Source organism: Fistularia commersonii, chromosome 20 (assembly GCF_037954325.1).
Source record: "Fistularia commersonii isolate RoL2024-O1a breed Wild chromosome 20, RoL_Fcom_v1.0, whole genome shotgun sequence".
NCBI classification, from domain to species: domain Eukaryota; kingdom Metazoa; phylum Chordata; class Actinopteri; order Syngnathiformes; family Fistulariidae; genus Fistularia; species Fistularia commersonii.
In genome coordinates this window covers 5,693,212-5,719,749 of record NC_141303.1, presented here as the reverse complement: position 1 = coordinate 5,719,749, position 26,538 = coordinate 5,693,212, and the positions used below count along the sequence as shown (strand labels likewise).

At 40.3% G+C, this 26,538-nt stretch overlaps 2 protein-coding genes across 3 annotated transcripts; one reads left to right on the top strand and one right to left on the bottom strand.

Moving 5' to 3' along the window:
* Positions 1-884: 884 nt before the first annotated feature.
* Positions 885-21,913, bottom strand: ppp1r14c (protein phosphatase 1, regulatory (inhibitor) subunit 14C). Its single transcript, XM_086167480.1, has 4 exons — positions 21,508-21,913; positions 6,324-6,407; positions 5,108-5,140; positions 885-3,295 (listed from the first exon to the last, which is right to left on the bottom strand). The coding sequence occupies exons 1-4, from the start codon at positions 21,739-21,741 to the stop codon at positions 3,221-3,223; spliced, it is 426 nt and encodes a 141-aa protein (XP_086023606.1). The 5' UTR covers positions 21,742-21,913; the 3' UTR covers positions 885-3,220.
* A 782-nt stretch (positions 21,914-22,695) lies between these two features.
* On the top strand, positions 22,696-26,492 carry iyd (iodotyrosine deiodinase). 2 transcript variants are annotated; one of them, XM_086167479.1, is made up of 5 exons: positions 22,696-23,020; positions 24,706-24,903; positions 25,143-25,302; positions 25,815-25,971; positions 26,063-26,492. In XM_086167479.1, exons 1-5 carry the CDS (start codon positions 22,828-22,830, stop codon positions 26,243-26,245), a joined length of 891 nt encoding a protein of 296 aa, XP_086023605.1. In that variant the 5' UTR covers positions 22,696-22,827; the 3' UTR covers positions 26,246-26,492. The 2 variants fall into 2 exon arrangements, with proteins under 2 accessions (XP_086023605.1, XP_086023604.1); XM_086167478.1 differs by having other exon boundaries at positions 24,703-24,903.
* The last annotated feature ends 46 nt before the right edge of the window (positions 26,493-26,538 follow it).

The following is a 26,538-nucleotide window of genomic DNA, read 5'->3' as shown; positions in this document are numbered from 1 at the left end:
GTGATGTTCCAGAGCACCGTGGTGTAAACGAACAACAGTGACTGTGCTGGTGTGAGATTTGCTGGTGTGCAGCCAGCTGACTGAATCCGGCATGCTGGCAGGGGGAAGCTCCCATCCTTAACTATTCTCCTCACATTCACCTTGCAGTCCCAATTATTCAAGGCGGCATGCACGAGCCCCCCCCCCCCCTGCCAGCCAGACCCAGCTGTAAAAAGTGGGTCATGGAATTTAAAGGCACACACACTGTGTGGTTGCATTGTACTGTTCCCTGCTTTTTTTCTCCCTTGCCAACACGCAGCATCAGTTGATGTGCAATTCAGTTTCCCGCAGTGAAATCTACAAGGGTGTTGGGGAATATGTGTCAGTGAATCAGAGGACATTCATTATCGCATCCTCTGTGGGGATAAAAGAACGGGCACGATCACTGACTGTAAACCGGTCTATAACGTTCCACATTACTTCCTTTTACGAATACAAATGTATTATCTTTGACTTGTTTCCTCTCAGATCTATGATCATGTATCTTGACTGAGATTGTTCTTTCTTAGCACCCATGCAATTGGCACTTCATGATTTGCAAACACTAATGAACATTCTCTACCTAGCAACAATGTACAGTAGGCCAGTAGGGTAGCCCATATGGGGCTAGACATGCAACGGAGAAAGACTACTCATGCGCATATTGAGCAATAATGTCATACCCTGATGAACTCCCATCAGAATCAGACAGGACTGTCCCACTAAACTACTGCTGCTCTGTGTATGGTGCTGAGTGGGAACACATTGGTGACCATAATGCTCTAATGGAACACACACACACACACACAAAGTCTGAATAACAGCACACTGATAGACATAGTAGAAAAAGAGACATAGGAGTCATCTGTTTAAACAGTACAGAGTCATTCTGCATTTTTATTATCAGCAAAAACAAACACACACCACATTACATTTTAAAAACAAGATTGATTATTGTGGATGTACAGAAAAACAGAACTGCAGCTGAAAAAAAAAACAGAATTTCTAGTTTTAATAAAGGTATAAAAAGGAAAGTGTATATTTAGTGAAATAAAAACCTTTGGGCCGACAAAAGGTTCCCTCAACATGCTAATTTTAAAAATACATGCAAACGAAAAGCGTTCTAGAATGGACACTTTCAAAATACTCTCCGCTTGAAGTCCCATAAATTATAAAATATCAACCTATTGCCCCTGAACTGTTTCTTGGAAGAGAAAATCCTATACTGCAACACAAGTCTTCGGTTGCTTGTAATGGCTTACTATGGAACTTTTTCTTCCAGTTCATTGATCCACAAACACGTGATCTTTTTCAATATACCATATCAAACGTCAGGTGACACCCAACCAGTACAGTTGCAAAGAGGATGCCACTTTAGACGTACGCACACTCCAGAGGCATTTCTTACAAATACCTTTATGCAACAAAAACCTGGGTAGGGCATCATAAACAGCACCATTATTAGATTATCCTGGATTTTCTCCAACGTGTTACCACGTTGTTTTAAAATAAAAGTTCTAAAAAAAATCATACATGGTACCTAAGTCAAAAAACTATTTTTTTTTTTGCTTAATAATAAGTTCATTAAATCTATACTCTTTTTCTCTGCATGCAGGAGTGGTGCTTTGCAAGTGTTATGTTGAAATTAAACATTGCCCTGCTTCTGTCTTTGGCAGCTGAGGATTTATCACATGGCAGATTTGGGTCCACTTTATTCCAGCTGGTTCAGGATTGAACGCACTGAAGTGAAACTGGGCCCAACCGCATAACAGAGACATGATTGTACCGCAGCTTACAGGTTTGTGAATATGTTGATGCACAACAATAAATAACTTAATCCAACTCTTAAAGATGGAAATCTGCGAGTCATTTCTGCGACCTGGAAAGTTACAATTTTAAGCTAGAATTATGTAACCACCTGAATATATGTAACAAGGTTAAATACTGAAATTGCTGCGTCACACTAATGCCTTCATGATGTATGACATTACATATATAACATGCCCAGCTTTGACAAACCCTCTCTCAAAGGACCCGAAAAATTTAAGTGTCCCTAGTTTCAAGTTGCTTTCAGGTTATGACTAAACCTCATTTGCTTTTAGGCTGTCAGTACTTAAGGTTTAGTGCTGAGATATACAGTAGGTGAACTTATCCTGAATGTCCTTAAAGGCAACATCAGCCATTATTATAAAGGTGACTGAGTGGAGTTAAGTGAACCCGGGTGTGAGAGACAACTGCAATATCGGGGCTTTGTGCTTAAACCAAAACAACCAACTGATATGTATTTAGAGAGTGTAGTTCAAAGAAGAGCAATGAAAACACAGCATGAAAGTGACAGGCTGCCAATCATTCAGGTTTTGTAGTCTCACGCAGAGAACTGCAACACCCATCATGCCTTGCTGAAACGCATACCAGAGGAGCGGGTGGATGGTGGAAATAATCATACAATTTTGGCCTGTTTTATGAAATCGACCCACACTCTTTCCAGTGTTAACACACCAGATTATGACAGGATTGACATATCAACACTCTGTGGTTATAAATTGACTCTGAAATAAAACTACAGAGCTCATTTACAAGCAGAGTAAGGTATAAGGAAAATGGGGTTGACTTTAAAGCAGGACAAAAACAAAAACCGTCTAGGACCACACTTCAACCACATTAACAATAAATGGCAACACTTGAGTTATTTTTTTCAAAGAAGTAACAGTAAAACACCTCAGTAAAAAATCATGAAGCACTGTGTTTACATAGTGCTACAACTAATTTCACACATACCGCAGTATAAATATTTTTAACCATCTCCCTTTTTGAGATTTGTCGGTGTGGTAGCCTAAAGGGCTTTTGAGAATATGGTAGCATCTTGAAAAGTTCAAACATGGCTCGGACATGTGGAATTAGATAGTACAGGTGCGAAAGCACAGTTTCAGTTTAGGTCTTGACATTATTGTGGCCGTATGCTATTTAAACATTAGCGCCTTTGTTTTTAAGTTTATTTATGAAAATTCCAACAGTCAAGTATTGTAATACACCTTGATATTGTATGTGACAGTGACATAATGACTAGAGTGCTTTATGTATGCATGTCACGGTGTGGGTTTTTAGAGTTATTAACACTTGTATCTTTGAATGAGTTATTCCTTGTGATGAGTCCATGTTCAGCGGTTTAACTTGATGAAGCTGAGGGGATGTTGACATGACATTATAGACCCTTCTTGGATGGTGCACTTAGTTTTCTCATTCCCCTTATCCTTCCCAGCAACTCACGGACAAAGTCCTGGAAAGGGAAGAGAGGAGAAGTCATCAGACAGCTGCAAGCAAAAAAGCTCATTCTGTGAAAATACATCTCAAAGACCAAAGGTTTTCCAAGTCTTCCTTCATATCATGCTATTTCCAAAGGAGATTACCTCTGGTGAAAGATTTAAGCAATCTGAGTAAAGCAGCTTGGTTCTTTTCGTGTTGAACGTTAATAATATCAACGCAGCGGTATTCTTTTAGTGAGAAACTACAGCATTTTGTGAGAAAGCACTCAATAATCATTCACAGCTATATTTGGTCGCTTCAAACAAGTTGACCGCAGTTTCAGGAGTGCAGTCCTTTGGAAGTCATGCTTCTTGCTGATATTTGTGGCTCAAGTTTGTTTGAATTAGCATGAACCGGATGGTCAAAAAAATGACCACTTTTTAAGAAAAACACATGGTCTCATGAATGCAGATATAGGATTAATCATGTGCTGTATAACTAAATGTTATAATTCAGTTTATATTACCAGACATTCTTTTAAAATGAGAAAAAACACAAAGACTGTTAAAAGACTGTTGTATATGTACATGTGTATGAAGTAAAACCATATAACATTTTATTAGTATATTATTAGGGGCAGACAAGATGCGTTGAAAATGCTGAAAATGTCCTCCCAGTTCACAAACAGTGTGCGTATTTTTGTACCACAACCTAAGTTGTACCCTAAGTGAACGTGACGCTCGTGTAAAGGCCGTTGTAGTATAATACGTCTCTTTGACTTTCAGTGAAATTAGAAATAGTGGAAAGGAAGTAGGAAGTAGTGATTCTTAATCTTCAGTTTAAGGTGGGGGCTGAGAAAAGGGTCTGGGATGGTGCCTGAGGAGTATGCAGGAAAATAATCCCCCTCATTAATATACCACGGTGACACTTCTCATGACCTAATTACTGCAAGCTAAGCGTCCTCTCTCCTCGCTGTACCTGTCCTGTTTCCCTCATTTAACTCCTGTGCATGAAGCTTTTAACATTCTCTTGTAAAGGCCTTTCGCCTTCACTTTCTCAGTCCTGCCACTTTCCCAAAGTGTTGCACAACTGTGCTTATTTTCCCTTTCATCCTCCCTCCATGCTTTTTGCATCCTGCTTTCTCTCATCCCATCTCACTTATTCTCTTGTTCATCTATTCTGTCCACTGTCTGCCTTCTTTGTTGGGATTGTGTTCAAAGTGGCATCTGTGCTTCTCCATTCTCAGGGGATTACGGCGCATTTGTTTGTGTGTGTGTGTGTATTGGTTTTACACACATCAGCTGCTGTCAACCTGGCTGGACACTGCGGTTTGAGTCATCAGTGACCTTGCATTTGTTGTGATAGACTGACCTAATGCCACACTCTTGACAACACACACACACACACATACAAGATGACAGATGGGATGTTTAGGCTGGTTGAGATTGCTGTATGAAGAGGTAATGTGATTGGCCTGTACAACCTTTAATCACCAAAATGGCTTAACCCCAACTCAACCAAACCCAAAGACTTAACACCTCTACAGAGATACACACACACACACACGCACACACACACACATACACACACACACACACACACACACACACACACACACACACACACACACACACACACAATTCTTTCTTTACTATTGTCTTGATTTACAAACTGACTGACTGTGTGTGCGTGTGTGTGTGCTTGTCATCAGAAAATAAAATAAATCTAGGACATGGAAAAAGTACAACTGCCAGTACTCTACAAATCGAATAGTTGGTGTGAGGATCAATAATGTCTATCTACTTACAAGCGTCTGGGTCACTGAAAGAGTATGAAAGACACTTACCTCTGTTGGTTTGTAGCAGTCTATTAATGATTCCTGTGTGAAGGGCAGGAGAGAGACCAGAAAACAGACTTATTCGTGGAAGGGATGGACAATATACAGCATGAGAGAATGAATCAAGAGTGAATAAAAAAGTTATTGATTAAATATTCCTTCTTATTGTTAAAACCATTTGGAAACCATTTAATTATTTTTTCACTAAATTAAATTAAATGATACAATAATTAAATGAATAAATAATACAATGTTGACGTTTCTTTTTCCTCATAGTAGCAAATAAAACTGCTCCAATACACTGATATATAGTATATAGTATGCTGAATGTGGTAAATATAGCAATGCCAGTTTTTAGTAAATCGTATCTGTTGGACACGGGGAAATTATTTTGTAATTTAGAGTATCCATGTGGACAAAGTGAACATCTCTGGTCATATAATTGTCAACCTCTTAAAGAATGCTGGTAAATTATCCATGGGGTAACTTTATGGGACGTGGGACTTTATGACAAATTATGACCGTTCCAGGAAATAGATGGAAGACACACAGGATAATAGGAGATAGATCAACGTTTCCAACGTTTCCAATTGCAATATCTGAAGTTCAATTTGGTTGCGAAGCTTCTGGCTTTGGTAACATAGCGAGAATTATTCTTTGCCGTTAGAAGTGTGGGACCAGCCAAAACACACAGATTGGGTTAAGTCGTTGTCTGACAATGCCTGCAATCAGTTGATAATGGCTCGGACCTAATGAGTATAAAAGGAAATATTGACCAATTTGGAGGACAACTTTTTGAACTCCAAACTTTGCAGGAATGGAGGTCTGCAATACGAGGAGAGGGGGTTCACTCTGTGTACAACCCTTCAGCAGGACTTATGGGATAAGTCCTCCAGTATCAGCTGGTTGGCTGGCTGTGCTATGTTTATATGCTAACGGTTATATTTGCTCATACTGAAATGTTATGCTGTTTATTTAAAGCAAAATTTCAATAAAAACTTGAGTCAAAAAATGTATCACATCGGGGGATGACATATTTTATTTTTAGGGTGTAGCCTTGATCCAGTGCTATTACACAAAAGTACAGAGCATCACAGAATGCTGCAGATGTCTTTCAACTCCCCTTTAAATCAACTACCAATGATCAGTTTATAGCACACACAACAGTGGGTGTTTAAAATAGATTTCTTACTTCAAGCTTAGACACACACACACAGTCACATACCTGCAGTTTGCTAGCTCTTTCGTCATCACTGTTGACCTCCAGCAGGTCATCAATGTCTATCTCCACCTCCGGCATCTCTTCCTCCTTAAAACACAAACACAGTAGTGATTAGTGTATGAATGCAGCTGTTGTAGGTCAAACACTCAAATGGAGAATGGATGTAAAGGGAATATATCAGTATAGGAGCAATTGTTCATTAGTGTCATTTTCTTAAAGCATTAAAACTCATTACATTTCTTCGCTTTCATAATCTGACACATGGTCGTCAACTCCAACTTCAGTTCATCTCTTGAAACAAAATCCCTTATCTCTATTCAAATCACTTCCCATTTTGTCCTCTGTGCCTCGAGCAGCCACAATGCACAGTATTTGCCTATGAGGAAAAGACATCATATGGAAATGTCGTTGTCAGGGTTGGGCTGCTTTCTGGCAAAGTGGTTAGAGGCTGCATTCTGCTCAGCGCCACTTCAAAAGGTCCTGTTTTCCTCAGCTTCATTTTATTTCCCCACAAGGCTCCTGCAAATGAGGCATGCAGAGAGGAGCAAGCCCTGGGCTCCTGCTTTTGCCTGATGTATCATCAAAACTTTGTTCAGAGAACTAAATCCATACTAGTCATGTACAAGTGCTGCTTCTTCATTTAAAAGTTGTTCTACCGCTGTTCTGTTTCCTAATCCTTGTCATTGTAGCAAAAAATAACTTTTTTTGCTAATTCTGACCAGTTTTAAGTCGATAGCTTTTAATGCGTATACTGTATTTACTTCTTATCGATCATCTAAAAAGCCGTAACTCATTAAAACTATGTACATGAGCTGACTTTCTCATTTCTAAATAGCAACTACCATATAAGTTATCATATAAAATATTTATATTTTGCATTAAGATGAAAAACAATGCAAAAGGCATTTCCAGATTTACATTTTCTGAATATTGTAGAAAATGTAACATAAATATACAAATATAACATTTTTGGGCAATGTTTTACCATTATGTACATTATCACTAAAAGCAAAATTAAGGTCTTGCCTCTTGTCCTTTGTGTAGTCATTTTCGTCTTCTTTCTTTTTATGTAGAAATTTAAATATCATTAAACCTTTATTTCTACATTCCTTCCTGTTGTATAACCTCTGATTCAACCATTTTTATTTATTTTGTATTTTTTATGTGTCCTGCCATCAGTGTTTCTTCAGATTTTCTGTCATCAGTTTAAATTTCAGTGAGTCTAATCTCAAGGGTGGATAGTTGAAAGTATCTGTACGAAAAGTGCTCCACTGAGCTAGTTCATTGTGATTCAAGAAAATGGTGAGGATGTTCATGAAATACATGTACATAAATGTGATGTCTTCTGAAGTGATGGAAACACAAATGTGTGTGTGTGTGTGTGAATGTCAGTCTCTCTTAAGACTCCTGTGTGTTTGCCTGAAGCATACACTGGTATTAAGATGCAGCAACAGCGAGAATAGAAGGACAGCTCTGATTTTTGCTCCCAGTCTTGAAGCTCAGGCTCTGTCATTTGACTTTATGTGTGGGTGGAATGTTGGAATTAGCCCACAATTTCAAAATAACAAAAACAAAAAAATAGAGCTCTAATTGTTCAAAATGATGTGGTCTATGTGCAATTATTTGAGTTGCTGTTCCTGGGGTTTAACAAAAAACAATGACTGCATAGGTGAATCTAGATGCAGCAAGATCCATAATACAGTGAATATTTACATTTATATTTACATTTATTATTCACATTTAGCTTCTACGTGTTTTTTTTTACATCTCATCACAGGCCCTCACTGACTTCATTCACATCCCTGAGCTGTTAAGAAGCATTTACACAGGCAGCATTTTAAGCATTTCAGCCTCTAAAACAAGCATCCCCTCTACCTGTTTCATAGAAGTCTCTCTGCTCTTTAGTGAGTGGGCATGACTCTGAAATATCCCTTGTTAATGAAACAGAAAAGAGAGACGGCGAGTTGAGGGAATGTGGCGGAGCATATCAAAGTCTGTCATTTATTAGTGTGATACTGTATGTGCACCTGAGAGGATGTATGCAAATGCAGACTTTGCAGGAGATAAGCTTTTTCAAACTGAGGAGAGGGATAAAGACTGTAGAAGGAAAGCGAGGGGTACATACATGTTAATGATCAAGTAGTTTAAATAAAACCGAATGCCAAAGGACAAAGATGATTAATTCAAGCTCCTTTTTAAAGTTGAGACCACATAGGATGATGAAAAGCAAAACACATAAATTACCTTATTTCTAGTGGTTGAAAACTCTTTTGTTTTTAATTCAACTTCTTGCTTATGCTTTCCAAAATTAGCATACACAAAGTAGTGAAAGCATCCATGCCAGCAGAGCTCATCCAACTCACATAATTCACATAATTTAATGATGTTAAATCATGGTAGGTGAGCATGTCTTTGTCTTCTATTTCTATACACCCTGTCTTTGGAAAAACGTTTTCATTCCTCTGCCTTTGAAACAAATACTTTATGGCATTGACCTAAATATAAAAACTCAGTTCTCAACAATTATCTATCTATCTATCTATCTATCTATCTATCTATCTATCTATCTATCTATCTATCTATCTATCTATCTATCTATCTATCTATCTATCTATCTATCTATCTATCTATCTATCTATCTATCTATCCATGTGTATCCCAGAGTATTACAGCTGTCAGCATGCCGTCCTTCTCTCTGTCACAGTGATGGGTGATGACTATGGAAAACATGATCCATATTTGAAGCCTGACTGCAGGCCACCACCCAGACACAAGCACACACAATTCAATGGTTTAATTGTCTGTGGAGAAACGCTCACCACAGGAGTTTGGGTCCCAGCTGAGCTCATGGGAAAGTACCCATGTGTGTAAAATATACTGTATGCAGAGACAATAATGAAAAACACTCAACATACAGATAAACATTGGAGTTGTTGTTGTGCTGGTGACTGAATGCCAGCGGCTGCTTGACTACTGGGAAAACCACTTTCATCTTGCCAACAGGGAAAGGCTGACAAAATGACAAAGCTGCCATGCAAACTGCTGATTGTTTATGGCAGTGGATAAAAGCATAAGTTGAAAATATCGCTCCTAAAAGAGCTATTTTGCAAGAGATGCTATAATGACCGTGATGCGAATGTGATCTCAGTCAGCACAAGGAACACCAAACTGGGCAGAAAAAGACAACCTCAATATTTTTTACAGCAGGGGAGTGAACCAGATGGAGACTAAGCCAGTCAGCTCCCAACTACGTACAACATCTGCCTGTTTTGAGCAGAGTTCCCTCTAATACTGGTTGAAAATCTGTATCGGTGTCAGTATGTTAAATAACGCACCTATATGATACCATTAACATGACAGCTACTGCTCCTCTTTGCTCTGCTATATGTGTTATCTCTGACTGACATTACATACAGGAAATTAATTGAAATTCATCACTCTAAAATAGTAGTCTAAGACTGCACAGGAAGCTGTTGAGCACTGCCACAGGCAAAACTCCTTTGGAATGGAAAGGATATTTTTCACAGTATGTTACATCAGTTAGATGGAGTAAATTAAAGTAATGTGGAGATATTTTACAGTGGTTCATCCGACCAATACAATGAATGTGTATAGAGAATGTTCATGTTTTATAGTTTAGAGGAGTGACTGACAAAGTAAATGTTCCGAGGCAGTAATGTATTTTCCAATGATCGCACAGCAAAATCAATAAATAAATGAAGTGCACATACGAGTGTACTGGTAAGCAAATCAAACTTTTGCATAATTTCAATTGGACACAATTGGAAAAATATAACAGAAAAAGATAAATACTTTAAGAGTCACATTCAATTGAAGACTGTAAGATTAATTCTTGATGTACTATAAAAACATATTATGTACAAGGTAAAGAATTTCATTGGACAACTCCTGTGTATTTATTGGATTAACACTTATTTACGAGCCAGAGCAGTGAAAGAATACGAAGATAAGAGATTGCCTAATGCGTTGATCCTGTGCTGGGGAGAAAACAAAGGGGTGCATTTATAAAATGAAGGGACCTCTGTGTTAAATGTGATGTGTTTGACTGAAAGGAAGATAAGGAGAGTTGGAGAGAGAAAGGGGACAAAACAGCCGGCAGCCATGTTTGTTTTGTTGAGAGACTGTGGGTTTGTGTATCGGACATCCTTCCACAGACAGCCAAGCAGCCGGCAGCGTTTTCCGTCTGGTTTGTCTGATGGAGTGCAAAGGCCCGGCCCTCTGACTCACTTTCCATGAACAAAGAGTCAAACTCCTTGTCATTGAGATTCTCCTCACTTGGTCACGTGCTTGATGATTTCACCCATTTACATCCCATTAGACTGCGGGTCGCACTGAAACTGCTAAGGGGTTACATCGTAAAAGCTTGAATTGTTATTGCTCAGGTAAAAAAAATGGTAAAAACATGACAATTGCCTGGGTGACTTATGGAACAATAATCTAACAGTGAAACTTTGCATAAACTGTGAAAATGTTAATAGTGTATTATATCCGATTTGAGTCTATCTCTGATTTTTATCATCAGGTGCATTTCAAAGAGGTTGACTGTGACTGGACAGTAACGTGAAATAGTCCTCGCTATCAAAGGTCAAAGGGTTGTTATTTCAACAGTTTTAAACAAATAGTAATTTTATTAAGTGCTTATGAAAAATTGCAAGTACTGCTATTGAGGTCAAAATAATTTGGATTCAGTTTTTTCCCCCTAATCTCTATAATCTATGTTGTGTAATAACATCTATGGAGCATGTCTTAACAAACTAGGGCTAAAACAACAAGGGCTTTCTAGCTGTGATCACATTTTACCTATGGTGCTAGAAAATAATCACTGTCAAATTTTTACCGTTTAAGATTTAAAAGTAAGTTTAATCTGAATGTATGATATCATACTGTTGGGGAAACTAAATACAACATCTGTGTCAAACAAAAGTTCTGTTGAAGTCACTCACCAAAAATAAATATTGGCAACGTTTCAGAAGTGGTTTAGTTGACTGATTGCTAGTTCAGACAGTTTCGGACCAGATGGTCTACAAAAGACGTCTGTGAAGAAAGAAAATTACACCTATGAAAAAGTAAACACTAAATTACTGGCAATCACAGACCAAACTTGACGCTAATTTAGCAGATGCTGTTCTGGAAATTTTCCATACAAGCTGGCTGCATGGATGTCCACTGTGTTCATCACAATGTATAAAAAAACGACGTTTTTCTTTGCAGATCCATCAGAAACATAATGCGGATTATAATGTGAGGAATATATTGACATACATATGAGATTTCTATACTATGGACATTTGAGAACACATCAAGTGTGAACTTTCTCATATTATTTATACTGTTACTGTGACCCTGGTAGTTCAAATAACAAGCTTGAGTCTAAAATGAAAATTGCCTGGGAAATCATTACTGCTGTCAAGTCAGATGGTGACATCGGGGGATGAATATTTTTCATCATGTGGAATTTTTATGGACATGCGATTGTGTGAGTACATTCATAATATTCTGATGTATTGCTGAAGGCATTGACTCAGTGATACACACAAAGACGTACTGACACTGTCAAAGGCCTTAACATGGGCATTCTAGATCTGTTGAATAAACCCATAGAACGACTGCTAACGACTGCTATTCCCATGCAATTCAAAAAAATCATTTTTGCATTTAGTTAGTTTCCTGTCTGACACCATGGTCATCTAAAACCAAACCTTTTTGGTAAACGTAAATAAACGTTTTGTGCTTACGCTTACTGCTGTACTAAGACTGCATGACCGTATAAAAGTAAGATCCAGGGAAATAGGAAGTGTGCAGATAAGTGGGTCACTATGATGATGAGACAGAGGAACGAATAGGAGGACTGTTCAACAGACAAGCCTTCACAGCTCCGCAGTTTTCCTCTCGCTACAGTGCCGTGCAGTGTCGCATCAAAGTGAGGAGGAGCTCAAGGTGGGATATATTCATCTTATGAATCTACTGACACGAGAGAGGGGGGGAAGGGGGAACAGAGAGAAAATCCAATGCACAGCAAAGATTATAGAATGAATACAGGGCAATAAAAACAGCTGGGAAGCCGGTGAAGGTGAGTAAGAGGACAAAGGCAGAAGCTGAAAGAACAAAGGGAAAGTATAAGACTGAGGATTGAACCCGTGAGGATTTCCCACGACGGTTGGTCAGATAGGGGGTGTGAAAACAAAACAAACACACAAACAAAAAAAAAAACTACCTCATTCAGGTCCCTCCAGTGATGCAATTTGCTGAAACCTAACATTGTGAATTTACAGGAAAAAGGTAGCTGCGGCAGCAGAACCTTTTTACTATGCTGATTCAGCCGCTCTCCAAAGGACATTGCATATAACAGAGAAGAACATGCTGAGAAAGAAGCTAATATTCTCTGATGACGATCAGTCAGAATCATGTTTATGCACATCAAATTAAGAAGCTTATTCCAATTGGAACTTCATTCACATAGTGAAAAGGGCTAGAGATGCCACTCTAGAGAGGTCACATTTTCTCCAATTGGACAACCAGTCAGCTATGAATAGATCCTGTGGGCAACAGCTAAGCCAAATGACAAAAACTTACATTCATTTACTAGTTAAATTCAGATTAGTAACTTGAGGCACAGTAAGCAACACTGGGGGTCATTCCTATAACTGGATTGTTTCAGTCATGATTGTATACAAATGACCTACAGCGTGGAGGATTTCTGAGGATGTGTTGATCTCTAACTCACATGAAGGGCAGGCTTTGTTTTCTCAGCCCTGGTTTACAGCTTAGAATAATTATTGTTGTTCATTCATCCTTGAAAATACTACCATCTGTCTTTTGACTGTATTTTACAGTTTCATGGTTGAGGAGCAAACGATTCTTTTTTTCTGTATTTACTATGCAGGCAGATCCTCCCTGAGGCACTAAGTATCGACAGCAGGGGCCCAACTGGACCTTTGCCCTCATTGCAAAGCAAAGCCTCCAGCCAGACTGAATTGAAAACATCAATAGCATCAGGGTTACCTGTTGTCAGCACAGCCGATCTTAATGGGTTTATTTAAATTCAAGTTAATTAGAAGCTCTTTGCCGTCACAAAATCTGGGATAATTAATGATGTAACACCATTTCAGTCACCCAAAACAAAAAACTATTAGTGAGTTTTCTTACCACAAAGATCCAATAAGTTAATGTGTATTCATTTAGCACATATGAATATAAATATGCGTGTGAACATACTCTGCTGACTTTGAAAGTAGAGTCTCTTGGCTGTCTCCTCGTTCATACTCAGACACGTGTGAATAACGACAGTGTTTTTCATTTTCTGACAGTGGACTCAACCAAAACACAGCGAGTCAGTGTTTTTACGCAGCCTGTGGATAACTTGTGCGGGGCCACTGACAGTGAAACCACTGATTAACTGGATCATCTCTAGATGGGAGGAGATGTCATTGGAGGCACAAGGAAGTCAGTGTCTTGGTGTGAAAAGTCAACATTACTTCCTTTTAGTATCTCCGTGCCTTTCAAGGCTTGCTCCAACTCCAATTATATGCTCATGCAGCTGCTTCTCCCCCTTTACAATCAATCTTCAGTCACTTGTGTCCGATAGGCTCAAGCCTATTTGACCAATTCACAAGATTAATGCAAATTAATTCTGAATGAGAAAATGAATGTACATTTAAGCAGCAAGTCTAAATTGGGGCGGCGTGGCGCAGGAGGTAGAGCAATCGTCTTTGGAACCGAACATTCCTCGTTCGATCGCCGGCTCCTCCTCGTGTGTCGAAGTGTTGTTGAGCAAGACGCCGAACCCCTAACTGCTCCCCTGCCGCCTGTGGACGGTAGCCTACTGCTCACGGTTCATCCATGATGGGTTAATTACAGAGAATGAATTTCCCCACGGGGATTAATAAAGGATAAATTATATTGGTGTAATTATATCAAAATCATAAATTGATTTGAGAGAAATTCAAACCATGGAAATAGAAAGCCGTGGCATTTTGACTTTTGGACAGGGAAAGAATATGTGGGTTGCGTTTGCAAAACCTAATTTGGGTTAATGACGCGCATCTTTTGCTTGCTCTCTTCTCTTTTTGCACTATCCATGTTGAAATATGTCTGCTGGATACATCTTCAACAACACCAAAATATTACGTGTTTATTGCTAAGTTACTCAATGTGGACGATAGAGTTAAAAACAACTCAGCTCGCAAAGGTAGCAGTCAATATCATCTCAAGCGTTTGTTTGTCGAGATGAACGTATTTGATCTGATGATGGCTCAGTTTCTTAAAACTCTTAGTTGAATTTTGATCATTTTTGAAGATAATGATATGTTGAACACCTTAAAGGTAAGTATTTTGCAATAATGACATCATTAATCACATTCATGAATGCAGTAATTCAAACAATCACACCTCATATGATTAACGTATCAGTTATGTTTTTTTTATGTAAAAGTAAATAAAAAATCAGAAACCTAAGCAGCCGTATATTAATAACATTTATAAAATTTGTGACCTCTTAGTGTTTCATCCAAAAAAGAAAAAAACTGATTCCAGCAGGATACAGATCCTCAAAAAAGAATCCAGAAATAGGAGAAATAAAAACCGGATAGGTACAGTATATGACCCGATGTATCAGCAGTGACGTGGACGGAAATGAAGGAGAGCAGGATAGAGAGATGACAAAAAGAGGAACACACACACTGTAACCTTTGCACTTGGCTTTGCATTTGAGATAGATATTTGACACCTTTCTGTGGAGTGGCTTTATAACTGTTTCAACAGCTGTTGGTTATCTGCTCACTAAAAGGCCTTTGTGTCAGCACCCCTGATTTGTTATTGCAGCAGATGCACATTTCTGCAGGTGCCTGATGAAATATTTCAACCGATGCTCATATACGCACAAACGGCGAGAAATAGAAAGAGAGAAAACTATGCAAGTTGGTGTTGCTGCAGTTTTAATGACAACTACATACATATCTTTCTTTCCAAGGGGCAATACAACAATGACCTTCCCCGTAAGATTTATGAAGAGATCCGCTTTAGGTTAATGGGTGTCACTAATATTTAGTCACTTGTGACAAGTTGCATGGTGACGCTGAAGAACTGCCACAAAGTTTAATTGCATCACAATTCTTGGAACACAAACAGGATGCTTTGCGTTCTCACTTTTACCCATCCGTAATGTTCCCGACCCCGCGGTTTATTGTTTGCGTTAAAAGGGAAACACTCACTGACATCCATATATTAAAACTAAGGAGCTGCATTTGTTTTTGTTATTTCTTCATATATGTGTATCATAATTATATAGAACCCTAAAAACTTTTCATTGCATTCAAAGTGATTTATGAGAGGGCTGTATCATTACACTGCAAGGCTCCATAAAATGGAAGATACAGAGGTGTAAATGAAGGTTACAAGGAGCAACTAAATGAGGTGGAAAACAAATGAATATTTTTCTTTGTTATTCATTATTCTATAAATAATGAGAGCATATTCCCTCTTATTTAAACTGTAGATGAAGGCGCAGTTGACTGGGCTGAGCCCACAGTAAATTAGGTTGGACTTTCTCATCCCTTGGAGAAGCTCAAGCGGTTTGATACGGTTGTCATCCTGCGTAACCCACCGTTATTTTTTTTTCTAAAACATATTAGATTGCAGCATCATGGACTCAGAACTGAAACTGATAGCAATCATTCTCAAAATGAGGAGGTTATCAAGCTTAGCCAATTTTCTTCAGCCGGACTGAATCATGTTCAATAAGACGAGGTAAATATTTTTCATTATGGAGCAGGTTAAATGTCAGGGGAGGCTGAACCCATACTTTATTTACAAAATAACCAAGACATAAACAAACCTACAGCATAAGAGCAACTAGACCCCAAAATAATGAGTAACTGTATCCACAACGCTTCCAGTCAACATTTTGGTAATATTGTGCCTATTCCTCTGTCAGTTCCTGTGTAATAAGGTCCAGCTCGCTCTTCCAAAGTCTATTGACCAGTGCTAATGACTTGGCTTGAATTGCACTGTTTCACCATCCCGCGCTACCATGTGAGGTTCACATGACGCATAGTTGCTCTCCTCTTTGAGGAAAAAAAATGAAAGCTGAGTGGGGAGAAATGGTATTTACAAGGTCAGAGTAGACAAAGGGAGCATGGAGATGGAGGAAGGGATGGTGTGTACAACATCATAAAGGAGGAGATGGGTGGTGGAAGGCACCACCAGATCTCTCCAGAGCACAGTCCAGCAATGCCTAAAGAGAAATTATGGTATTTCTACCAGCTATCTGTTTCTCCAAAAGTGCAGGAGCAACAATGAACGACAGGGACTAAAATGACTGCAGTCGATCACATCGTATTTTGAGCCATTCATTTCCAAGTATTTGCCCGGTGAGGTTGTTTTTTTTTTTTTTTACGATCAATTCCTACAGCGGCATGAAAGGGATGAGTTTACGTGCCTTTTACCAAAGGCTCACGCTGATGTCAGGTGGAGTTGACATTGTGTGTATTTCAGTCAAAGCAGACAGAGCGCGCTCTAGGCTTAGAGTGCCATGAGAAAAACTGGTTGATGATATGTAGTCTCTAAAAGGTGGTCAAACAGGAGAAGAAATCTCAGACTAAAATACTCAAAGTTCGAAAAAGGAACTGCCTGAGCAGTGACTGTTGCAGAGAGAAAATTTACTGCTGTAGTCGTCTATAGTTAGCTGTTGTATTTGTACGCGCATTCAGAAACATTAGACATGCACTTACTGATAGTGGATGATGATGATAGCTGTCCATTCATGGTTTGTATTCATCACTTTTGCTCGTTTAAATTATTTTGCAGCTGTGTTTCATTTGGACAATAAAAGTCAGGATTAGAGTTGACAAGCAGAGTTCTGATATCATCAGATTTAGGCAGAACATGAATGTAAAAACATTTCCTGAAGTGCAGATAGAAATATTAAATTGTGTTTTTTCCAAAGTTAATCAAATATCTTTAGTTGCTGTTGCTGTCCTGGAAAGTTCTCTAGACAAAATTTGCAGTTCAGTGATCTCCTTGGGCATTATAAAATATATCAGTATTTCATCATCACCTTGATCAATAATATGATACAAAGATGATATTTGGAAGTTGCATATATCCACTATGTTACTGTGATAAAATGGTATTTGTTATGTAAATTATTACTGGCTTGTTCCCTTGTCTGTGCTAAGTCACCCTCTAAGCCTTTTGTGTGTAATTCAGCAACATGGAAAAACAAAAGAAAACAGATGTTTGTGTCTCCTCGGCAAGATAATAATTGTCAATTCCAGCCCTGAGACATATGTGGGATTGCTGTTGTTTCACACTTGTCGTGACTGATAGCGAAAACACGCGTCAATATAAAAGCTTTTGCTAAGTATTACCTTAATTTGGGTTGTGAAACAAACACAGGAAAAACATTCTTGTTTATGACCGAGGGCAGTGACAGAAGAAAATGACAAATTGAGGTTGGATAATGTGGTCCTTTGCTGCAAGAAGCGCTGCGTTTTAGATACGTGTTTTTTTTTGCTGTCTTTCCTCATTCCTTACCCTCATTCGGTAACCCCCTCCTTTTTGCTTCCTCTGCTCTCTCCTCTCTTGTCCTGCAAAGCAATATGAACAGAGGTAGCATCTCCCGTGAGAGCGAGGGGGGGGGTCTGATAGAATTCACCTTCTGTTATCCTATAGCCTTGAGCGGAGGGGGTGGGGTGGGGGATGGAGACTGCTAAATGATGAAGACTGCTAAACCACCTTCTCAATGGAAGATTGATTGAGTTGGTTTAATTCAAATATCTTGTTTGTTTTCATTTCTTGATGAGCACAAGACTGATCAAATATCAACAGCGGCCAGTTTGTCGGGCAAAGGGTTGCCCGGCTAATCGTAAAAAGTAAACAGTAAAATGTGCCTTACTTTGACAGATACCCGTCGTCCTTACAAATTCAAGAGTTTCTAGCTCATTTAAAAACCATATCGAGCTTTTTCGACATCTTACAATGCTTGTAAGACTGAATGGCTGCCATGTCGTTTGTTGCTGCGTTCTTCACAAGGGTGTATTAGGAGTGCTGGAAAATAAGATTCGAAAGGGGGTCCCATTCATTTTTTATTGGTCTGCTCAGTGAGACATGAAGCTTCGACATTGTGCGGCCAATAATAGAGCATGTGGAAGGGATACTTCCCCCAGCTAAGCTCCCCTATCTAGCTTGAATGGGGGATATAATTATTAAATTCGATGTCACCTCTGCTGTTTCCAAAGTCATCAGACCAAACTGATCAATCATAGAATGGTTTTAAAAATCGATTGATGATTGTATGAACTGATGATCAAATTACTGGCATCAAATTCAAACCTTTTTTTTTAATCTCCATCTCCATCATAAGTTGCTGCTCGCCACTTCACACTCAAACACACGTCATGATGTTCTCTACTATCGGGTTGTCGTTTGAAACTGATACAGAGTCTGACCTTTAAACCGGACCAGGCGGCTAAATCAGTAGCCTGCCGAAACCCCTACTACACCCACTCACACACATTTGTACAGCTAACACAGCAGAGAAATTCATTGATAGGAGATTTATTAGCCCCCTGTCTTGAACCTCACCATCACATCTATGACATCCAGACTTTACCCTCACTGAATGACAGCTGAGAATAAACATGTGCCGTAAATTATCACATGATAGGCATCATGTTATGTGGTTCATGATATAACTTCCAAATGTTGGTTGTGCACATTTGAATATTTAAATGTTATATAACTAACCCAGACCCTAATTTATGTTCTTAAACACAACGGTATTGTTCTAAAAAGAATGGCTCATCTTTTATTCGTATATTCTTCTGCTGAAAGTCAAGAACAAAAAGGACTCTATATGACTGGGTGAGCAGGAAGATTGATTTATTAATTTGAAAAAAATGCAAATTTATTCCACTGTTGCTAATCATTTAAATACTAAAGTGAAAATGAGCTTTAACCCTTTAATGTGACAGAAAAACTAAAAGTTGCCCTTTGAGATTGTTTCAGAAAACACACACACACACATTTTGCTAACTTAGGACTGGCTATTGAAGTGCAAACAGCCATGATGGCAGTGCGACTTCCTGTTTACAGCCTCGTGATCAAACATCAGTAAAGTCCACCTGCTCAATCTGTCATCATCCAGCTATTCCTAGGTGAACAGACCGACGCACAGATGAGGGTAAGCCTTAGCAATATACTACAGAGTGACAAGGTGTCAGAGTAATGACATGCTAGTTTCATCGCCTGCCATCCTTAGCAAAAGCTGAACTCCTGACAGATTCCAGCCAGTTGTCAGTAAACACTTTAAGTCCCAGCGGGAAAGCGGCAACGCTGAGAATATAAAATCCACTGAATAGCCGATATTCCTTTTTCTACAAAGGTAAATGAAAATAAATGCCAAACTGCAGGGTGATAACGATACATACAAGTTATTTCTAGGGGGCGGTCATCCGTCATTTGCGAAAGGCTACTTCATTTGTGCATAATCTTCGCATTGCACAAATCAGAGGTGAAATACAAACGTCGTCCCGTGGAAAAGAGAGGCGAGACCGTCTTGGGTCGGTTCACGTGAGCAAACCCCGGATACATCAAACAATCTATCTGCGTGAAAGCATTTCGCAGCATAAAGCTGGAGCCCACATGCTGACAACAGAAAGACACCCAGCCTAGAGCTCAGCCAGCTTTGAAATGTAAACCACTTCTCAGACAGGAAGTACTGTGCTTTTCAACTCCACAGCAGGACTATAAAGAGAGAGGTGGCTTGCAAACAAGACAGCGGTCACAAAAAGGGGAGAAAAAAAAATAGTAGCTTGGCTCTGGAACCATTAAATTTTATTATATTCAAGGCCTATAGGCCTGCAGTTTTGGATTGACAGAAAACTATACTCGTAGTACTGAAAGCCCATTTATTTATTCTTTTGAGGAGGAATTATTTATATTGCAAAAGCTTTGTACACAGTTGGACAAACCCAAAGACAATAATGCTTTGACGCTGACATTCAGGATCTAGCTGTGATTTGGCTCGTTTGCCTGCCATTGCGAAAAAACGCGCACACAGCGCGCGATCTCCAGTCACTGCGTGAGAGATGGCAATTTGCGCACGGGCATTTTCCAGCTCATCCCCACGAAGCACCGTGGCGGGTTCATGCGGACGTGCACGCGTCAGTCTGCCACGCTCGCAGCATCTTGCACATATGATTGGCTGAGATGACAGGATCCATTTTGTGTGTGTGTGTGTGTGTGTGTGTGTGTGTGTGTGTGTGTGTGTGTGTGTGTGTGTGTGTGTGTGTGTGTACGCGCGCGCTCCCGTTGCATATGCGTGTTTGTGCAAACCCTCTGGTTGTGCGGAAGGGGGTCAGAGTCAGAGGAGTTGATTGGCTGGCGAAGGGAGTCACAGCATCAGCACATCCTTAACCTACTGCCCTTCTTTCCTCCTCTCCATCCCCTCCCCCTGCACGGCCGTGGGCAAGGGGGCACCCACCCACACACCCACACACACACACATACACACACACATATACACATGGATGCACGCAAATCCCCCCTTCTGTCTTGAATGTTGAATGGAAATGCTGCTTCTGACCGTGAGGGCGCAAAAGGAACCAGCTGTCCAAACAGTCTGGTGACAAATCCCCCACGACAGGTGAAAGGGGGGCCTTAAAAATGGTCAGGATTATCTAACACTAGGTAAACGCAGATAAATCCAAAACCGACCAAAAGAATTAAATGACATGCACCGAAATTGAAACTCGCGGTGCGTCCCGGGAAGTGGACCGAGGCGCGTAAAAAAGGCGCACCGGGTGCGGTGTCTGCCCTTTCAGAACCTCCCCCGCCACGCACTGTGTCTCCAGTCGGTGCATTTTCGACTGACAGGCCGAGTTATCGAGGTACAAAGCGGTACCAGGTGCTCCCGGTCCATCATCCACTGCAGAAAGAGAGCTGTCGGGAGGACAAAGAGAGACCCCCCCCCCCCTCCTGCCGCCGGCCCTCAGTGCGATGCGTGGCCCCCACGACTGCAACACAGACTTTCTGCGGATCAATGCACCCTGCTCGATTTTTAAGGAAAGGGGGGAGGCTTGCGTGGATTAAGATGATTCCCACAGTGCAGAGAAACCCCTCGAACCCGCACCCAGGTGAGTTTAAACAGGTGCGGCTCCACTCTTACCTCGCAGTCGTACAGCTCGCTGAGCTGCTCGATGATCCACTCCTCCAAGACGAGTCTTTTCCGCAGCTCTTTCCGGTCGTACTTCACCGTCACTTTGCCCTGTTTCTTCTGCACCGGGTCGTCACCGGCGATGGGACCGGAGCCCACGCAACCCACGCCGGGCGCGGACTGGAAGAAGACCCGGCTGCCGGCGGTTGGCAGCGGCGCGCTTGTCTCGGTGCTGGCGGCGGACATCGCGGGATGGGGACGACGTGTGACAGGAGGCAGGTGCGTGTTGGCGGTGCGTTGCGATGCGGTGCGGTGCGGTGCTTTGCGGTGCGGGGAGCTTCGGGAGACTGGCCCGGGCTTTTAAACAGCTGCTATTTAAAGCGCAGCGCTGCAGACGGCGGAGGAGGAGGAGCGAACGCTGCAAGAAAAAAAAAAAGAGCAGCCCAGCCGCTTTTGAGTGCAAAAATTAAAATATATATTCACACCATGGTAGATTAAAACAAGATATCCGATTATGCGTGTGACGTTGAGCAGTGCTGGGAAAAAAATAACCGGCACGAACTTCGGTGTGAAGTGAAGTGCATGTAAACCAAAGATTGTTATGTTGCCCACCGGCCAAAATTAAAAAAAAAAAAAAAAAAAAAAAAAAAAAACGCCTGCACTTTTTGCAGCGTGCTCGCCAAAATTCCCTCAATGGTGCTTATCTGTGCGAGAGCGCGCATCGAGGAGCAAAGCAGGTGCGCGAACATGCAGCCTCAGCTGCGGCCCTTCACCCACCGCCCTCAGAGATATTCACATTTATTTATTTGAAATATGAGCCCTGCCTGGCTGTCTTGCGTGCAAAGATTCGGTGCACAGACGCGCACAGAAAGCTGTGTCTGGGTTTCCAGACCTAAAACGTCACATGGAATGCGCCCCCTGTTGGTTAAACTGTTTTTTTTTTTCAGTTTTGCAAAACAAACTGATCTGCAAAGTGAAACTGTAAACGCCTAAGATGTCCAAAAGTCCAACGTTGTTTTCAGCTTGATACCCACTACACCCCACTCGTGTTGGAAACTCCCACTGCACTTGCAACTTTGACTTTCCGTTCATACCGAGCTGATGACTGTGTGTGTTTATCTGTCTTTATCTTATCATCGGGAAAAATTTATGTAACATAAAAGAAGATAAGATAGTGATCCATTTGACGCAGCGCAACACTATGTCCAGTTTTCACAAAAGGAGAACTGGGTTGAAAAATGTGATGCTCTTATCGAGTGGACCGGTGAGCACACGCACACGAACACGCACACAAACAGACTCGGTCACACACTCTTACGCGTTCCTGGAGTCATGGTGTTCCTGTCCGAATTCACGCCCGTCCTGCTGGCGGTCCTGTGCCTGGTTATAGTCCTGGTTTGGGGGAGAGCCCGGGACCAGGAGCCCGGGCCCCCGGGGAGGGTGAAGACCCGATCCGAAGAGGAAAACAGACCTTGGGTGGACCAGGATCTTCAGGACAACACGGACATCCCGGCAAAGAAGGACGGTGAGACTCGATCGTCCGATCGATTGATATTTGATCGAAGGTCAGGGGGAAGTTGCCTCACCTGCCATCATGAAAACCAAATAAATAAATAGTGATGGAACTTGGAGAATGTAGATCAGGGGTCGGCAACCCGTGGCTCTGGGGCCCTCTGATGCGGCTCCCTGTGGCTTTTGAAAATAATTAACAAGTATTTAATTAAAATGTATTTTTATTTTAGTTCGTTCATTTTTAAAATGTGATTTTAAATATGATTATCATGGCGATCTTGTTACATCTAAATAAAACATGTTCAAATATTTTTGTGGAATGACAGCACACAGAGAGAGGACGACATTTTTGGTTTGCTCCCGGTGGTAAATTTAAATCCGGTTGTTTTTTTTCTTCTTCGTAAATACACGAAGGACTCAATAGGCACTTAGTATTTTGCTTGAAAGTTACCCTCAACCCAACGTCTTTTTTCGCAACAAATTTTTTTTTGTTTTATATGTTCCCGAGAGGCAATTGATTGATTAAAAAAAAAATCAAAAGGGTTGTGTGGCTCCCGGTGTTTTCTTTAATGTGAGGAATCAGGTCCAAATGGCTCTTTGAGTGGTAAAGGTGTAGGACACATGTAAAGTGCAGAGACCATAGTCTCCCCACGAACAGTTGGAAATGTAAGGTTGTTTCTTGGCCACACATTGATCTGATATATAAAACAATGCCACGCTGCCTGTTGAATGGGGAAGAAGCGACTATGTTTGATTCACTGTATATATTTGTAAATCTAGGAGAGTCAAAACTATGAGTGTCTCAACAGTCATGAATTTGATTGTAAGTCACCATTGGCGAGTTCAGCTTCTGGCCTGCTTTCCATCTTTATGAAATAGTTTCAATGAAATACTGAAATGAGCAGTGAAAAATATGACAACACTTTAGTTACAGTACAAAGAAAAATGTTGGGGTTTTTTTGAAGTTTTTCTGTTTTTTTGTTATTACACAGCTGCATTGTGTGTTTGCTTTCCGAGTGCTTTGAACCTCTGCTTATCCTTGAACCAATCTGCGGTGTTAAATCAATGTAACCTTATCTGTAAGTCTCCCCAAAATCATAATGTCTATTTAATGTTATTACAGTCAAAAATTGAGTCTCTTTGTTTGTGAAGAGTTTTATATTTTATGGCTGTTTTAACAATATTGTAGCGAGTCACGAATGTTGGGGTTTATGTTGATGCTTGTTTTCAGTGTGATTTTGGGTTTGCTGGGAATTTTATGGGTGTGGTTTGGGGTGCAATAAATTCTGTTTTTTTTTTTTTTACCTGAAATTGAGCAGGACCAGTTAATTGTACCGCAGGCTTGTGTGGCGTGGCTGTGGCCAACAACCGCTGTTGCTCATTTGACAGATGTTTTACCATCCGACTAAAACGCTACAATACTTTATGACCATGTGAATTTTATCTGTGCTCTTTTGAATATCTGATTTTATCCTCTGAGAGGATATAAATATTAAATATTTAGCTGATATCTCATGGAAGCCTTCAAATGCTCCAGGGTCACAAATTCTTTGAATAGACTTTTTAGTGGCGTAGGAGATGCTTTCAGTCCAGCACTTACAATCAGGTTGTACTCTCTAGAATAATCCTTAGAATATCATTCACTATCATGTAAACTGCTTGCTGGCCTTTTGGGTTGTTTTGCCATCCGTTTAGAAGATGGTGACTGGGAGGACAATGATGAGGAGGAGGAAGAGTGTTCGCACGTGACCTACTCACCTACACGTTACCCTGAGGAGAAGATGCTCCAAAGATCTAAGGATTTCTACACTCTGATGGACCAGCGGAGGAGCGTCCGAATGATCAGCCCGGATCCAGTTCCACGAGAGGTTATTGATAATGTCATCCGGACTGCAGGTATGGAAATAGAGTTCAGCAATGAAAAAGAAATGTTAGGTTTATTGACACCAGGCTGTGCCATCCTAGTGTTAACACTGGCATAAATGGAAGTGAAAGTATCAACGGTTCAAGGTACTGAACTTAAAAGTACTGTATGAGCTGTCAGATCTCCTTTTAACATTAGTTCTGAATATCTTTGGCTTTGGGTTGCATGCCCTGGAATCCTTTTTTTTCTGTGTGCACATTCTTGTGGCTAGGTACTGCTCCCAGTGGAGCGCACACGGAGCCCTGGACATTTGTCGTGGTGTCAGATCTGAAGCTGAAGCATCAAATCAGACTAATAGTGGAGGAGGAAGAGGAGGTCAACTACCGACAAAGGATGGGAGACAAGTGGGTCAATGATTTGGCCAAATTAAGGTGTGCAGTACCTTTCTTACAAGCACACACACTCAACAGTTCTCATGCTGTAACAAGTAATTACACTGTACGCAATATAGTTATAGTTTGACTTATGAGATTGGCAATACGTAGATAAATATCTCCTCGTATTACGGAATGCTTTTAACTTAAATTTGTTTTTATATGTATCTTTCTTTTTTGTCTTCTTCATTCATAGTTTTCTTGTTACCGTTTTGATACCAAGATCACATTAGCAAACTTAATTTTAAGAGCATTTAAGTTTTTCAAAGGATTTTTATCATCATTTTCCAAGTTATCAAAGCTAATTTTTAGTAATATCTTTCCCATTTTACATGTTTCATTTTTTCTGACTTTGCTTGGCAATTTCTGTCTAATTTTTCATCCAACATTTTGAAATCCTACTCTTTGATTTTCACATCGATGTCAATCGCTTCAAAAAAAACAAAATAAAAAACTACAGCTTTATTTTCCCACGTACATACCTCTTTTTCAATGTTTTTCTCCTGCAGAACAAACTGGATTAAGGAGTACCTGGATATAGCTCCATACTTGATCCTCATCTTCAAGCAGACCTATGGGATACTGACAAACGGCAAGAAAAAGACACACTACTACAATGAAATCAGTGTTTCTATATCCTGTGGGATTCTGTTGGCTGCACTGCAGGTAAAGGATGAGAGCACGGCTGTAAATATGACGGGGAATGAATAAAGGCGTATGAAGAAATGTAATTCCTTTCTTTCAATTTTCTCCCCAGAATGTGGGTCTTGTTACAGTGACATCAACACCCCTCAACTGTGGCCCTCAGCTCAGGCTGCTGCTCAAACGGCCTGCCAATGAGAAGCTGCTACTGCTTCTTCCTGTAGGTTATCCTGCATCGGATGCAACTGTGCCTGACTTGAAACGTAAACCCCTAGAGGATATCATGCTGCACATGTGAGACAGTCAGTATGCAGGGAAAATAATTTGCAAGAACACCCAAATGATCTGTTTATTGTAAGCCAGTTATTCAACTAATATATCAAATTATATTGTAGTTGGCTTTATTGAAAAACCAGTCAGACAAAAATAGTAGAACATTTGAATCATATTCTGATATATTCATATTTAAACAGGTTCAAACATTCTATTGTTGTATTCGACTGCAGCAGCTGGTGAATCCAATAAACAGTCATTTTGATCCTGAGGTGACATCACTCGTCATTATTGAAAGCCCCAAAATGCAAACAACGA